The 16,745-nt window shown below is 45.4% G+C and overlaps 1 protein-coding gene across 1 annotated transcript in view; it reads left to right on the top strand.

Moving 5' to 3' along the window:
• Nucleotides 1–6,727: 6,727 nt before the first annotated feature.
• Nucleotides 6,728–16,745, top strand: part of LOC137532576 (NACHT, LRR and PYD domains-containing protein 12-like) — a 184,218-nt gene continuing 174,200 nt past the window's right edge. The window contains exons 1-2 of the mRNA XM_068253231.1: nt 6,728–6,767; nt 13,336–13,496. Of these exons, the coding sequence (XP_068109332.1) occupies nt 13,392–13,496 (105 nt within the window). The 5' untranslated portion in view covers nt 6,728–6,767; nt 13,336–13,391. The remainder of the gene's footprint in view (nt 6,768–13,335; nt 13,497–16,745) is intronic.

The following is a 16,745-nucleotide window of genomic DNA, read 5'->3' as shown; positions in this document are numbered from 1 at the left end:
GAGGTCAATAATATTATCAGGCAATATATTACACTGACACTGGTCTGACTGGTGGATGGTAATGGTATTATATCTGGCTGGACTGGCACTGGCAGGCAGAGTTAAATTAAGTCTCCTGAGTCCTGTCTGTACTAGCAGGCCTGGCCTGCAAGAGCAAGGTGGTGCACAGTGCACACACACTGTCTGTGACAGTGCTGCAGTCAGTCAGTCCGGGTGGGCTAAGAGAAGACTCTCTGGAGTGGACTGGGTGACGGACGGTCACTCTCAGACTCAGAGTGACTTGTCTCAGGGAGCAAATAGGGCAGGCTAGCTAGCCTAGTAGGTAATGGAGAATCCGAATGGAGATCACAGATCAGATTTCGCACTCGCAGTCGCACTAGAGCTCAGCTCAGGAGCAGCAGACTGTCTCTCTGTCTGTCTGCTCTGCCTGTGTGGCTAAAATGGCGCTGGGGGCTGCTGGGCTGGGCTTAGCCTGGCTGGGCTGGGAGGTAAAAATGTCACGCCGCATCATGCGAGCGGCCGTCATTACGCTCCGGCTCCAGCTCCACCCACTAGAGGAGGGGAGAAGCCGGGAAAGAAATGCCCAGCGCGCCGAGCGGTCATGTGACTAAGCTGTCACATGACCGCAGCGTCTGCGATCACGCGAGCTCAGCTGCCGCTCCGGCTCCGCCTACTAGAGGAGGGGAGAAGCCGGGAGAGAAGTGCCCAGCGCGCCGAGCGGTCACATGACCGCTGCGGCTGTTCTGCGCAGTCTAGCCCAGCCGCCAACCAGGAAATGGGGACAGGGTGGACGGCGTTCACGTTGAAGAAAAGGTTTGTGAACGTCGTCCACCCGCGTTCACGCCCCACTCGACCACTGTATATGCCCCTGGCTACATATATTGGGCACATATACCCCTAACTACATATACTGGGCATATACCCCTGGCTACATATATTGGGCACATATACCCCTAACTACATATACTGGGCATATACCCCTGGCTACCTACTCTGGGCACATATACCCCTGCCTACATATATTGGGCACATATACCCCTAACTACATTTACTGGGCATATTCCCCTGGCTACCTACTCTGGGCACATATACCCCTGGCTACCTACTCTGGGCACATATACCCCTGGCTACTTACTCTGGGCGCATATACCCCTGCCTACATATATTGGGCACATATACCCCTAACTACATATACTGGGCATATACCCCTGGCTACCTACTCTGGGCACATATACACCTGGCTACCTACTCTGGGCACATATACCCCTGCCTACATATATTGGGCACATATACCCCTAACTACATATACTGGGCACATATACCCCTGGCTACCTACTCTGGGCACATATACCCCTGGCTACCTACTCTGGGCACATATACCCCTGGCTACCTACTCTGGGCACATATACCCCTGACTACATATATTGGGCACATATACCCCTAACTACATATACTGAGCATATAGCCCTGGCTACATATATTGGGCACATATACCCCTAACTACATATACTGGGCATATACCCCTGGCAACCTACTCTGGGCACATATACCCCTGGCTACCTACTCTGGGCATATATGCCCAGGGGTCTAGTCCTGGGAAAAAAGGTGGGTGGACTCTACCCCGACACTAAAAATGGGCGTGGCCATGCAGCAGAATGTGGGCGTGGTCATGGGCGTGGTCATGGGCGTGGTCATGGGTGGGCCATAGTCCTGGAATATATCTGCAATATATCTGGAGACAGCAGGTCACTTTTTAGACAATATATCTGGAGACAGCAGGTCACTTTTTAGACAATATATCTGGAGACAGCAGGTCACTTTTTAGACAATATTTGTGGAGAAATTAGGTCACTTATTTTACAATATATCTGGAGACAGCAGGTCACTTTTTAGACAATATATCTGGAGACAGCAGGTCACTTTTTAGACAATATTTCTGGAGAAATTAGGTCACTTTTTAGACAATATATCTGGAGAAAGCAGGTCACTTTTTAGACAATATATCTGGAGACAGCAGGTCACTTTTTAGACAATATTTGTGGAGAAATTAGGTCACTTATTTTACAATATATCTGGAGACAGCAGGTCACTTTTTAGACAATATATCTGGAGACAGCAGGTCACTTTTTAGACAATATATCTGGAGACAGCAGGTCACTTTTTAGACAATATTTGTGGAGAAATTAGGTCACTTATTTTACAATATATCTGGAGACAGCAGGTCACTTTTTAGACAATATATCTGGAGACAGCAGGTCACTTTTTAGACAATATATCTGGAGACAGCAGGTCACTTTTTAGACAATATTTCTGGAGAAATTAGGTCACTTTTTAGACAATATATCTGGAGAAAGCAGGTCACTTTTTAGACAATATATCTGGAGACAGCAGGTCACTTTTTAGACAATATTTGTGGAGAAATTAGGTCACTTTTTTTACACTATATCTGGAGACAGCTGGTCACCTTTTAGACAATATTTCTGGAGAAATCAGGTAACTTTTTTAGACAATATATCTGGTGACAGGTCACAGGTGGTCACTTTTTAGACAAAAATATCTGGAGAAAGCAGGAGGTCAATAATATTATCAGGCAATATATTACACTGACACTGGTCTGACTGGTGGATGGTAATGGTATTATATCTGGCTGGACTGGCACTGGCAGGCAGAGTTAAATTAAGTCTCCTGAGTCCTGTCTGTACTAGCAGGCCTGGCCTGCAAGAGCAAGGTGGTGCACAGTGCACACACACTGTCTGTGACAGTGCTGCAGTCAGTCAGTCCGGGTGGGCTAAGAGAAGACTCTCTGGAGTGGACTGGGTGACGGACGGTCACTCTCAGACTCAGAGTGACTCGTCTCAGGGAGCAAATAGGGCAGGCTAGCTAGCCTAGTAGGTAATGGAGAATCCGAATGGAGATCACAGATCAGATTTCGCACTCGCAGTCGCACTAGAGCTCAGCTCAGGAGCAGCAGACTGTCTCTCTGTCTGTCTGCTCTGACTGTGTGGCTAAAATGGCGCTGGGGGCTGCTGGGCTGGGCTGGGCTTAGCCTGGCTGGGCTGGGAGGTAAAAATGTCACGCCGCATCATGCGAGCGGCCGTCATTACGCTCCGGCTCCAGCTCCACCCACTAGAGGAGGGGAGAAGCCGGGAAAGAAATGCCCAGCGCGCCGAGCGGTCATGTGACTAAGCTGTCACATGACCGCAGCGTCTGCGATCACGCGAGCTCAGCTGCCGCTCCGGCTCCGCCTACTAGAGGAGGGGAGAAGCCGGGAAAGAAGTGCCCAGCGCGCCGAGCGGTCACATGACCGCTGCGGCTGTTCTGCGCAGTCTAGCCCAGCCGCCAACCAGGAAATGGGGACAGGGTGGACGGCGTTCACGTTGAAGAAAAGGTTTGTGAACGTCGTCCACCCGCGTTCACGCCCCACTCGACCACTGTATATGCCCCTGGCTACATATATTGGGCACATATACCCCTAACTACATATACTGGGCATATACCCCTGGCTACATATATTGGGCACATATACCCCTAACTACATATACTGGGCATATACCCCTGGCTACCTACTCTGGGCACATATACCCCTGCCTACATATATTGGGCACATATACCCCTAACTACATTTACTGGGCATATTCCCCTGGCTACCTACTCTGGGCACATATACCCCTGGCTACCTACTCTGGGCACATATACCCCTGGCTACTTACTCTGGGCACATATACCCCTGCCTACATATATTGGGCACATATACCCCTAACTACATATACTGGGCATATACCCCTGGCTACCTACTCTGGGCACATATACACCTGGCTACCTACTCTGGGCACATATACCCCTGCCTACATATATTGGGCACATATACCCCTAACTACATATACTGGGCACATATACCCCTGGCTACCTACTCTGGGCACATATACCCCTGGCTACCTACTCTGGGCACATATACCCCTGGCTACCTACTCTGGGCACATATACCCCTGACTACATATATTGGGCACATATACCCCTAACTACATATACTGGGCATATACTCCTGGCTACCTACTCTGGGCACATATACCCCTGGCTACCTACTCTGGGCACATATACCCCTGCCTACATATACTGGGCACATATACCCCTAACTACATATACTGGGTACATATACCCCTGGCTACATATACTGGGCATATATACCCCTGGCTACATATACTGGGCACATATACCGCTGGCTACATATACTGGGCATATATACCCCTGGCTACATATACTGGGCACATATACCCCTGACTATATATACTGGGCACATATTATACCCCTGGCTACATATACTGGGGACATATAACCCTGACTACATATACTGGGCACATATACCCCTGGCTACATATACTGGGCACATATACCCCTGGCTATATATACTGGGCACATATACCCCTGACTATATATACTGGGCACATATACCCCTGGCTACATATACTGGGCACATATACCTCTGGCTACATATACTGGGGACACATACCCCTGCCTACATATACTGGGCACATATACCCCTGGCTACCTGTTCTGGGGACATCTATACTGCTGGCCACCTATTCTGGGGACACCTATAGACCTGGGGCTACCTATTTTTGGAGAAGCACTGCTGTCAGATTGAGTGTATTTTGGGGAACTGCTGCCAGGTGAGAGGTGTCTACCATATTAAGGGGGCATTCTGCCTATTTATGTGAAATGCTGTCTATTTATGTGCCTCATGACTGCTGAATTTGTCTTGTTGGGGGCCTCATGGTTACTGAATTTGTCTTGTTGGGGGCCTCATGATTTGTTGGGGGCCTCAAGATCGCTGAATTTGTCTTGTTAGGGGCCTCATGATTGCTGAATTTGTCTTGTTGGGGGCCTCAGGATTGCTAAATTTGTCTTGTTGGGGGCCTCATGATTGCTGAGTTGGTCATGTTGGGGGCCTCATGTTTGCTCATGATTGCGGAATTTGTCTTGATGGGGGGGGGCTCATGATTGCTGAATTTGTCTTGGAACATGCTGGAAGGTACATACTGAGGGAGGGTGGGTGAGCGTGAGCCTGCTAACCTCCATGTACATTTGAAGGGGCGTGGCCAAATGTGGAGCACCCATAACCACGCCCACATTTGGTCACGACCCTTCACCTTAGGGGGCGCATTAATAGTCTTTGTCCCCGGGCGCTGAAAACCCTAGCTACACCTCTGGTCAAGGGTCCATCTGACCATAGATGCCTGGTCTGCAAAGCATGGTCAGGGCAGGTACATTACTTATACTGCATGGGTCTTAGGCTCCTACTCTGGACCGGAATAGAACCTTGATTCCCCGGCCATTACCCGTGGTCACTCATAATGGCAGACTTGCCCTCCATAACAGATTCTCGCCTCCTTGAGGAGGTGACCAACCTGGTGAATCACAGTAAAGGCACCATCAGACTTGACCTCCCTAACAGATTCTCGTTAAAGGATTTAAAGTTGATTAATTTCACATATACAGCAGGGCCTCGAAAGTCCTCCTGTATTGTTATTTTTGGTCACGATCTCGGGATGTGCATGCCATTCCTGCTGCCTTCCTTGGATGTGCGGGGGTGGTAGCCGTTTCTTAGGCTCCTATTCTGGACCAGAATCGAACCAGGATTCCCCGGCCATTACCCGTGGTCACTCGCAATGGCAGACTTGCCCATAAGATTCTCATTACAGGTACTGAACAGCAAGCAGAACAAGTATTTAAAAAAAATAGATGTAAGCTTTAACAATGGTAGAGAAAGAACCATTGAAAGTTGATAAGGCAGTCAGACATTACCTGACTGAGTGAGGAAGAGCAATCTCACCATGGTGCGCACCAGTCCAGCACGGCCGTCACTACGCAAACAGCTGTTTGCGGTGCGTTACACAGTGAGTTTGGTGTGTCAGTGTGAAACAGTACTCTAATTACACTCCCTAATTGATGTATACACATGCAAGATGTTTTAAAGCACTTTAGGCCTGCATTTAGCATGTAATGTGATTTCTGCCCTTAAAACGCTGCTTTGCGTCAAATCCAGATTTTTCCCCGGGACTTTTGGCATGTATCCCACTCCGCCATGTCCCCCTCCAGGTGTTACACCCCTTGAGGTGAAACATCTTTTCCATCACTTTTGTGGCCAGTATAATTTTTTCTAGTTTTCAAAGTTCGCCTCCCCATTGAAGTCTATTGAGGTTCGCAAAAGTTTGCGCGGACCGAACCTTCCGCAGAAGTTCGCGAGCCCGGTTCGCGAACTGAAAATCAGAGGTTCGGGCCATCTCTACTCTTTAAATGGCCTCCCCCTAAATTGGCCCTAGACTATGTTGGACATATGCCTATGGTCGGGATTAGATTGTGAGCTCCTATGAGGGACAATTAGTGAAAATACTATGTATATTCTGTAAAGTGCTGCAGAAGATGTCAGCACTACATAAATACTAAATAATAATACACACTTTTACAAGCTAAGACGGATATACCAAAATTAAGAGGTCAGTAATGTTGGCTATAACATTTGCAGTGGGCATAGTTGTCTTTCTGTGTTTTTTTTTATCTTCAAAAAAAGTATATTTAGACTTCAAATCATACAGTTTCTATTATAGGATAAGACATAAGAGTTGATTAGCTTTACATAAACTAATGATGATGCTGTCATTGTGTCTAGGTATACATTTTAACAGTGTTATTTCCGCTGAACATAAATTCAGAAAAGATGAAGAAGTTGCGGAGAAAACTCAGCCAGAAGAAACAAGTAATCATTTCTGGTAAATAAACATGTATGGTTCTGTTGTGTTTACGTCTATGATTTTTCTTGGCAAATGCTTGGCTCCATCAGCGCTAAAATTCCACCCCCAATTGGGCCTGGGGCTACTAAGAACAGCAGTGGATCCCTATGAGGGTGATTCCACTGCCAAAATCACCAGCACTTGTGATCAACGCTTAGTGAATCAGCAATCATACCGCAGCATTTCTGGTGTGAGTCTGTTTGAAGGAAGGGGCTAAATCACATTCCTTCAAAAGGCTCCCATCAATTGCTTGGTATTTTGTGTCACAAGTCACAATTGCAAACACTAACATTCCTAGTGGGCCCCAGGGACTCAACAGTCCGGGGCTGAGTGCCGTACAGACATGCTGCTATCTTACAGGCTACTGACACATTCTGTTGGGGGAGGGGGAGAGATGACTAAGCGATGGACATTCGAGTTGCCTCCAGCAAGTGGGGTGAGGAGGAAAATAATGCCATCGTGAGTCACTCATCATCGCTATAGCTAAAGGTCTAGCTACTCAAATCTGTAGGCAATATCAGGGGACCCCTGTACACACTCAATTCTCGACTGTGATGGTCCTGACCAGCCACCTTGGCCAAGAACAATCTAGTGTGACGTAAGGTAGTGGTGGGTCCCTGGTTTGAATCCCAGCCAGGGAACTATCTGCAAGGAGTTTGTATGCTCTCCCCGTGTCTGCGTGGGTTTCATCCAGGCACTCCGGTTTCCTCCCACATCCCAAAACATACAGACAAGTTAATTGGCTCCCCCATAAATTGGCCCTAGACTACAATACATACACTACATGATACATACATACTGTAGACATATGACAATGGTTGGGATTAGATTGTGAGCCCCTCTGAGGGAAAGTTAGTGACAAGACAATATATATAATCTGTACAGACTTGAGTAAGATGTTGGCGCTATATAAATACTAAATAATAATAATAGTGTGTGCTAATGAGACGTATCGCAGGCCTGGGACCTACTACTGGTGCTTTGTGGCAAATCGATTTGCAGGGTCGTGGAAGTGCAGAGATTTTAAAGTGGTATCACTCCCAAAATGCTGCAAGCAGCCATTTGTGGTGATCACAACTCTGCTTGTGGAATCACCCCCATAGCGATCCACTAGTGTAGCACTTTGCCAATCGCGGGCAATCAGCAAGCGCTGCAAAAGCACTCTGTGTGTCCCAGGCCTCAGTTCTAGGAGCTGAAGGAGCGAACGACATTCACAGCATAGAGCTGCTTCCAGAGCTTCATAAAAAAGTAGAACCCTTTTATTAGCACTACAACGTTAAAGCTAAAGTATAAAGAGAATGAAAATTTGGAGGTAATTTTAGCTTTGTTTGAAGTTGAATTTTAAGTATGCAAATAATGGCTTAAAGCAGATCTAAATTTAGAACTTCCTCTATGCTGTAAAAGATAAGCAACAGCATAATAATCTTTAAAGAAAACATGTCTTTCTTACAGCTGCTACAAATAATGAAATAGATCTGCAGTGTGTCTACTTCCTGCTTTTATGGAAGCAGACATATTGTTAACATCCTGTGTTTACAAATTAGCTGGTCTTTTGTGGTAGAGGAGATTTCTGAGCTGACACAGCTGAGAGATCAAATTATGGTGGTGATTAGTCACAGATGAGGGGGAATTCGGCAGGCTAAACTCTCTAAATACATACAGGGAGCATTTCTCTATGGTTTCCTTCTGTCCTGTGCAAGAGTTCATGTCCACTTTTCTACATAGTAGTTCCTCAACCCTGTCCTCAAGGCCCACCAACAATACATGTTTTTCAGGAAACCACAATTATTCACAGGCCGGGTAATTAGTGACTCAGCAGAGCAGAGCAGCAGAGCGGGAATCCTAGGGAAACACAGGGGGAGAGGGGGGGGGGGGGGGGTTACAGCTGCCCAGAATCCCTCTCAGACCAGGGTCGGTGCAGTGTCTGGGGACAGGCACCTGTCCAGACACCAGAATATATACAACTCTCAGCATTGCCCCTTTTCTTTCCCTACTACAGTCAACTTTGGATGTAGCAGCAGCATGTGTACAGAGCATGGAGCACCTCTGGGAACTTAAAGGACCTCTATTGCGAAAAAAAAGTAGGCAGTTAAAATCTGACAGAACCGAAACGATTTGGGCCAGTCCATCTCATCTTTGGGGATTCTCAGGGTTTTCTTTGTTTTCAACAGCTTTTCCTGAACAGCACCTGCAGGGATCACACTTGTCTTTCACTTGACTTCAGCTTGTTCTGCGTACATTTTCTGCACACCAAGTGTGTTTCTATGCAGAAAAACACGTGCGTTTTTTTTCACAACAGCTAATGTAAGCTGGAGTGGCTATTATGGAAATTAATGCCAGAAGAAAATCCACACACCAGTTAATCAACACAGTGTACACAGCTTCACACAAACAATAGGCCACAGTTCACATTCTTACACACTTCATACATTCCTACATTGGATTGCATCTGGCTGGCCGCTTGGTTTAAAAGATATTTGACCTTAAAGTGAACCTCCGGACTAAAAATCGACTCAGCAGCACTGAAAAGGCCTGGTGTTTCTTTAACAGTTTCACAGCATCAGAACTTTGTTTCTCTTATACAAGCCTCATTTTTAGCTGCACAGAAGAAAACTGCCCGGGCTTTTTTACCCTGATGCTGTGCAAAGCATGATGGGATTTCTGATGTTGTTCTCGTTCTGCTGTTTTGGTGCAATTTTTTTTTTTACATTTTGAATTTGACATTTGAAGCCTAGCGTGTGCAGCTGGGAGGGGTAATCAGGACACAGGTCAGTTGGAACTGTGTCTCCTGCTCCTTGTCACCTCCTTTCAACCAAACAAAGATGGCTGCCCCCATGAATCACAAACATTTGCCTGTTCTTTTAAAACAGGGTGGGTAAGAGATTATTTTACCAATCTATTCTAATTAACATAACTAATGTAACTTAATGACAGTATTTTTGTTTAGGCTGGAGTTCCTCTTTAAAGAAAACCTGTACTGAGAAAAACCTCCCCTGGGGGGTACTCACCTGGGGTGGGGGAAGCCTCCGGATCCTATTGAGGCTTTCCCCATCCTCCTGTGTCCCACGGCGGCGGTGATAAAGCTCCCTGAACAGCGGGGATGTAAATAATTACCTTCCCAACTCCAGCGCAGTATCTCCTCGGAGATAGGCAGAAATAGCCGATCGCTGTTGGGCCGCTCTAATGTGCAGACGTAAGTCTCCTGCGCCTGCGCAGTAAAGCGGACCCGACGGAGATCGGCTATTTTCGCCTCTCTCCGTGCGGAGAGCCGCAACAGCGCCCCCGCTGGAGCCAGGAAAGGTAAATAAATCAGCGCTTATCAGCGCTTGTCGAGGGAGGATTCCGGGACACTTCGGGGAAGCCAGCACTGGACTGCCTGCAGCTACAGGGGAGGGAGAAGCCTCATTGGGGCCCTGAGGCTTCCCCCTCCCGAGGTGAGTACCCCTCAGGGAAACTTTTTTTTTGTTACAGGGTCTCTTTAAAGCGGATCCGAGATGAACAACTAACTATAACAAGTAACTTGTCTATGTATGTTACCTAAAGTTTAGATAGTTTACACAGCAAATCTAGCTGCAAACAGCTTTAACAGAATATGATTAATTATTTCTGTGATACAATGACAGCAGCCATGTTGTTTGTGAACATTACACAGAGGCAGGCTTATCTGCATCTTGAGCAAAAAAACCTAATCCCCCCTCCTCCTCCCTCCTCCCCTCTGCCTCTGAAATCTCTGGCTAGTAATACCTCCCCCTCCTCCTGCCCACACTGAGCTCCCATGAGCCCTTGCTACTGTCTGAAAGTGCCTTGGCTCTTTGAAAACCTGTGGGCGTGGCTTGTGTAGTTTATAGGGAATTAGAGTATTAAAACAAAAACAAAAAAGTATTTGGCTTGAGGAATGCCCTATAAACAATAGGAAAGGAACACAATTATGCAATGAGTAAAAGTTCATCTCGGATCCACTTTAACACAAGAGTGATAACTAAGCACAGAGCGATGTTAGGATTGCAAGTTTGAAAGAAGAAGAGACTGAAGAAGAGACTGGCTTGAGGTCTTAGATCATCCCGTCCCCACCCTCCTCACACCCACTGAATGCTCCTTGATAGCCTCGGTAATGCCCCCACCATTCACGCCTCTTTGCCACCTCTTGTGAGCCAGTGCCGAACAGGACAATGGAGGGATGAAAAGATGTTGAAAAGAATCTGCAAAAGGTAGTATTGTACTAATATGTTTGTTTTCATTACAGGATCTTCTCAAAAAATTAGCATATTGTGATAAAGTTCATTATTTTCTGTAATGTACTGATAAACATTAGACTTTCATATATTTTAGATTCAAATACACACAACTGAAGTAGTTCAAGCCTTTTATTGTTTTAATATTGATGATTTTGGCATACAGCTCATGAAAACCCAAATTTCCTATCTCAAAAAATTAGCATATTTCATCTGACCAATAAAAGAAAAGTGTTTTTAAAACAAAAAAAGTGAACCTTCAAATAATTATGTTCAGTTATGCACTCAATACTTGGTCGGGAATCCTTTTGCAGAAATGACGGCTTCAATGCGGCGTGGCATGGAGGCAATCAGCCTGTGGCACTGCTCAGGTGTTATGGAGGCCCAGGATGCTTCGATAGCGGCCTTAAGCTCATTCAGAGTATTGGGTCTTGCGTCTCTCAACTTTCTCTTTACAATATCGCACATATTCTCTATGGGGTTCAGGTCAGGAGAGTTGGCAGGCCAATTGAGCACTATAATACCATGGTCAGTAAACCATTTACCAGTGGTTTTGGCACTGTGAGCAGGTGCCAGGTCGTGCTGGAAAATGAAATCTTCATCTCCATAAAGCTTTTCAGCAGATGGAAGCATGAAGTGCTCCAAAATCTCCTGATAGCTAGCTGCATTGACCCTGCCCTTGATAAAACACAGTGGACCAACACCAGCAGCTGACATGGCACCCCAGACCATCACTGACTGTGGGTACTTGCCCCTGGACTTCAGGTATTTTGGCATTTCCCTCTCCCCAGTCTTCCTCCAGACTCTGGCACCTTGATTTCCGAATGACATGTAAAAGTTGCTTTCATTCGAAAAAAGTACTTTGGACCACTGAGCAACAGTCCAGTGCTGCTTCTCTGTAGCCCAGGTCAGGCGCTTCTGCTGCTGTTTCTGGTTCAAAAGTGGGTTCATGCTTGCATCTGCTGAAAAGCTTTATGGAGATGAAGATTTCATTTTCCAGCACGACCTGGCACCTGCTCACAGTGCCAAAACCACTGGTAAATGGTTTACTGACCATGGTATTACTGTGCTCAATTGGCCTGCCAACTCTCCTGACCTGAACCCCATAGAGAATATGTGGGATATTGTGAAGAGAAAGTTGAGAGACGCAAGACCCAACACTCTGGATAAGCTTAAGGCCGCTATCGAAGCATCCTGGGCCTCCATAACACCTGAGCAGTGCCACAGGCTGATTGCCTCCATGCCACGCCGCATTGAAGCCGTCATTTCTGCAAAAGGATTCCCGACCAAGTATTGAGTGCATAACTGAACATAATTATTTGAAGGTTCACTTTTTTTGTTTTAAAAACACTTTTCTTTTATTGGTCAGATGAAATATGCTAATTTTTTGAGATAGGAAATTTGGGTTTTCATGAGCTGTATGCCAAAATCATCAATATTAAAACAATAAAAGGCTTGAACTACTTCAGTTGTGTGTATTTGAATCTAAAATATATGAAAGTCTAATGTTTATCAGTACTTTACAGAAAATAATGAACTTTATCACAATATGCTAATTTTTTTAGAAGATCCTGTATATTTGTTCGGGTCAGTTGTCCTTTAAAGGGCCACTATCGCAAAAAATGTAAAATTTAAAATGCATGTAAACACATACAAATAAGAAGTTTAATATGTTTAATAATATGTTTCTTCCAGAGTAAAATGAGCCATAAAATACTTTTCTCCTATGTTGCAGTCAGTTACAGTAAGAAGTAGAAATCTGACATTACCAACAGGTTTTGGGCTTGTCCATCTCTTTGTGGGGAATTCTCAGCATGGCCTTTATTTTTTATAAAGACACTCTCTGAAAAGGATTTATACAAAGATGCTGACCAGCCTCCCTGCTCACCGTACACTTTTTTGGTAGTTGGACCGAGCAACTGCTATTCACTAAATGCATTTGAAAATAATGAAAACTTTGAGAATCCCCCATGAGGATATGAGCTTGTCCAAAACCTGTTGGTTTTCTCAGATTTCTATTACCTACTGTAAGTGACAGCATCATAGGGGAAAAGTAATTTATGGCTCATTTTACTCTGGAAGAAATGTACCTAGTATTTGTATGTGTTTACATGTATTTAAAATGTAATTATTTTCACAATAGTGGTTCTTTAACTGTCATTTTCCTCTGTCCTATATTTATACATTTTGATCTGTTTTCTGGTGCATTCAAACCTGGTAGTGTGCCCTACCATGCAATGTCCAGCAGTTACTGTATGTCCAATCAGTATAGAAAACTGTATTTTACTCTGCTGTTGTTTTTTTCCCATTTTTAGAGCGGCTTGAACAATTTCCCCTGCAGCTGTCTAAGTTTGAAGATTCCTCTCTGAGAATGATAACCGAGTATTACACAGATGATCTGACCTATATTTTGAGTAGCATGGACTCTGAAGTTCTGCTGAGAGAATTAAGGTCACGGATTGGCATAAACAAAGATGTAAGAGAAGTATATGTTAAATTACTTGCAATAAAAAATGTGTGAGTAAACATTTCAAGTCTAAATTAATCTAGTGTGTATGATGAAGACCTTGTATGGGAAATTTAGATAATCATAGCCACCTCTACATTCTTGACTATCTATACCAGGGCTTTTCAACCGGTGGTACGTACCACCGGTGGTGCTTCGGAGCTGGCCAGGTGGTATGTGCCGGGTGTGCCGGATCATTCTCCCTTCTTTAACTACTTAAAGATCACCCCGCGCCAATGGGCGTGGACGCGGCGGCAGCCCCAGGACCGCCTAACGCCAATTAGCGTCAGGTCCTGGAGCCGGCTACTGAAGGAGATTGCGCATCTCCTTCTCGGGAGGTGGATCCTTCAGTCTTCAGTCTCCGAGCGGAAATCGCCGCTGGGGAGACTGTTAGATGGCGTAATCGCTGTCTATTTACATGTACAGCGCTGCGATCGGCAGCAGCGCTGTACTGGGGACAGGACAGCTGTCCCCTCCATAGGTTGGGCAGTGATCGGCTGTCATAGGCTGAAGCCTATGACAGCTGATCACCCTGATTGGCTGGCGGGGGAGGGAGGGATGGAGCAGGGGAAATAAAATAAAAAAGGCAGTTTTTATTCAAAAACAAATGAAAGAAATATTTATATTAAAAAAATAAACAACTTTGGAGCGATCAGACCCCACCAACAGAGAGCTCTGTTGGTGGGGGGAAAAGGGGGGGAGGATCACTCGTGTGCTGTGTTGGGCAGCCCTGCAGCTTGGCCTTAAAGCTGCAGTCGCCAATTAGGGAAAAAACAGGCTGGTCTTTAGGGGGATTTAACACTGCGGTCCTCAAGTGGTTAATAATACACGGCGCTGACGCTTGTTGCCATAGCACTGGTGCCGCTCTCTACAGCCTGCCCTTCTTCCTTCTCCGTCAGACTTAGAGATCAGCACAGGACCCGGGGCAGATGCGGACATGACATCACTTCCTGGATTTGAAGCAATTTGCGCGGCTGCTGGGTGCCGCTTGGGTCCTGCGTTGATCTGCAGGTCTGATTGTTGCAGCACTGATCTGTAGGTCTGAAGAGACAGGTAAGCTACCTATACGGGGAGCAGCATACTACCTAAATGGGGGCAGCAGGCTACCTCTACTGGGGGCAATATTATACCTCTACTGGGGGAAATATTCTACCTATATTGGGGGCAGCATACTACTTATACTGTGGGCAGCACTGCGTAATATGTTGGTGTGTAATAAATAAGTGTGCACACTTTATAATTTTTTTCACTTATTGAGCTGTGGACATCTTGCAAAATCACTGGTGGTACTTGAAAAATTTCATGCAATAAAAGTGGTACAATTTCTGAAAAGGTTATAAAGCCCAGATCTATACCACTGTTTAAAAGTTTTCTTCAAAGTATTTTTTTGGAGGCCAGAGGCCAAGATCACAAAATGCTTAGTACTTAGAAGTTGAACCTGGATGTAAAACAATCTCTGGCAACTGAAGACACTGGGGTTGCACAGGGTTACTGTACCTAGGTGGATTTTTTTTTTCTAATCTCCCATGTGAGTGGGTGCAATAACATTCTCACAACACTCGCCATCTGATTTTGCCATCTGAGCTTATTGGGCTTATTGACTCGAGTTGACTTGAGTTGCTGCAGAGCATAGATTTTCCAAGGTGTTGAATATGCTGGGCAGCTGTCACTTCATACTCAGCACTAAGGAAATTATTATTTTTCTTTGTTTGTGAAAAAATTGTGAGCTCTACTCCTGGGCTATATCAGTTCCCCTCCCCAGACATAATGAACATAAGAGGAAACACAGTGATCAAGGTGGTCTGTGCTCTATGTTGTCTTTCAAAAGGGTGGTGTTAAATCTTAAATAATTAGGCACTCAACCAAATCACTTTTTCTCCCGTTTTTTCTCCCAGAAAATAATTTTCATCGTTTCTAAAAAAATACGCTTTCATAAATTGATTGAAAAGAGCACTAAAAAGTAGGTAAACAAGTAATATCAAACTTATTTTGAGCAATGTCTTGCTTGGTGGAAGCTTTAATGTATTTTATTGATGAGGTTTGAAAATATCACCTTGGAGAAAACTGAAGAGAAAAGTGAATAGGATATGGCCCTTAATGTTAATTGGGCACAGGTCCTCTTTGGGTACCTGTCCTATCCCCATCCCCCTGGCAACCTGTTTCCCTTGACACAGTGGCATGTTTGTAGTCACATAACGTACAAGTTGCCGGGTCATTCGGATGGAGACATAAGACAGAGGGGAGTGCGCACAACACTCTGAAGGGGCCCCTGGGGAGCACTGTTTTTGATGGGGGGAGATTTGGGAAAGGGGGTTCCGTCGGGCGGCCGTCTAACTACCACCGTGCCCCTGTCCCCTTTAGAGCGAGATCTTTCTGTGTGGAAAGATCGACTGGGCAGCTATGTTGAGGCATCAATCTTCTGCAGGTTCAAACAGACTGATTGAATATACAGGGGAAAATTAAAAAGTGTCTAGGCATTAGGCACTCTTAGACTATGAAGGCTACTTTAATAAAATAAAATGTCTAAAAACAGTTAAAGTGTACAAATAAATTAAATTTAAGCTCTTGTTCACCATTTTAAATTCTTTTTTGCTATTTTATATTTTTTGGATGCGTCTCCTCACTCCCACTATAGTTTACATGCCCTCTGGGGGACTGTTGTGATAAGCAGATTTCTTATCTACAAATGTTATTTATGGAGAGTGACCAGGCATATCTATAAAGCTCAATTACGGAAGGGTGCCAGAATCTAAAACATGGTCTAAGTTGAAGGCCAAATTGTTTAGTAAGATGAAACCGTCTCTAACTAAGTGGCATACCCATAGCAAACTCGGGGGGGGGGGGTCAGTGAAAAGGCTAGGCCTCTCACCGACCAGTGAAGGTGTCCTTCACCCATGGCTCCAAGGGTCTTGTGCAAGTGATTAGGATCAACAAAGTAAGGAACAAGAGGAATCAAAGGCACAGGTGCAGGACTACAGGTGCAGTGCAACAGGCACAAGGTTGTGACCCAGGTAGTGTCTTTCGGGGACACCAGGCCCTAAAGTTCAAGTCCAGCAAAACCAAAAGTTAAAAAGCCCTGTGATGGTATCCTTCCTCCGAGGATCGGAGGTATTCAGAGGAGCATGTCCAGGAACAATTTGACTTTTTTTTTCAAATTGTATCGGCACCACTACTAGAAAAGGTGGGAGTTGCTGCCTGGAAATCTGGACTCTCTTGGGT

The sequence above is a fragment of the Hyperolius riggenbachi genome, chromosome 9 (assembly GCF_040937935.1).
Source record: "Hyperolius riggenbachi isolate aHypRig1 chromosome 9, aHypRig1.pri, whole genome shotgun sequence".
NCBI classification, from domain to species: domain Eukaryota; kingdom Metazoa; phylum Chordata; class Amphibia; order Anura; family Hyperoliidae; genus Hyperolius; species Hyperolius riggenbachi.
This window is presented reverse-complemented; position numbering and strand designations above follow the sequence as displayed.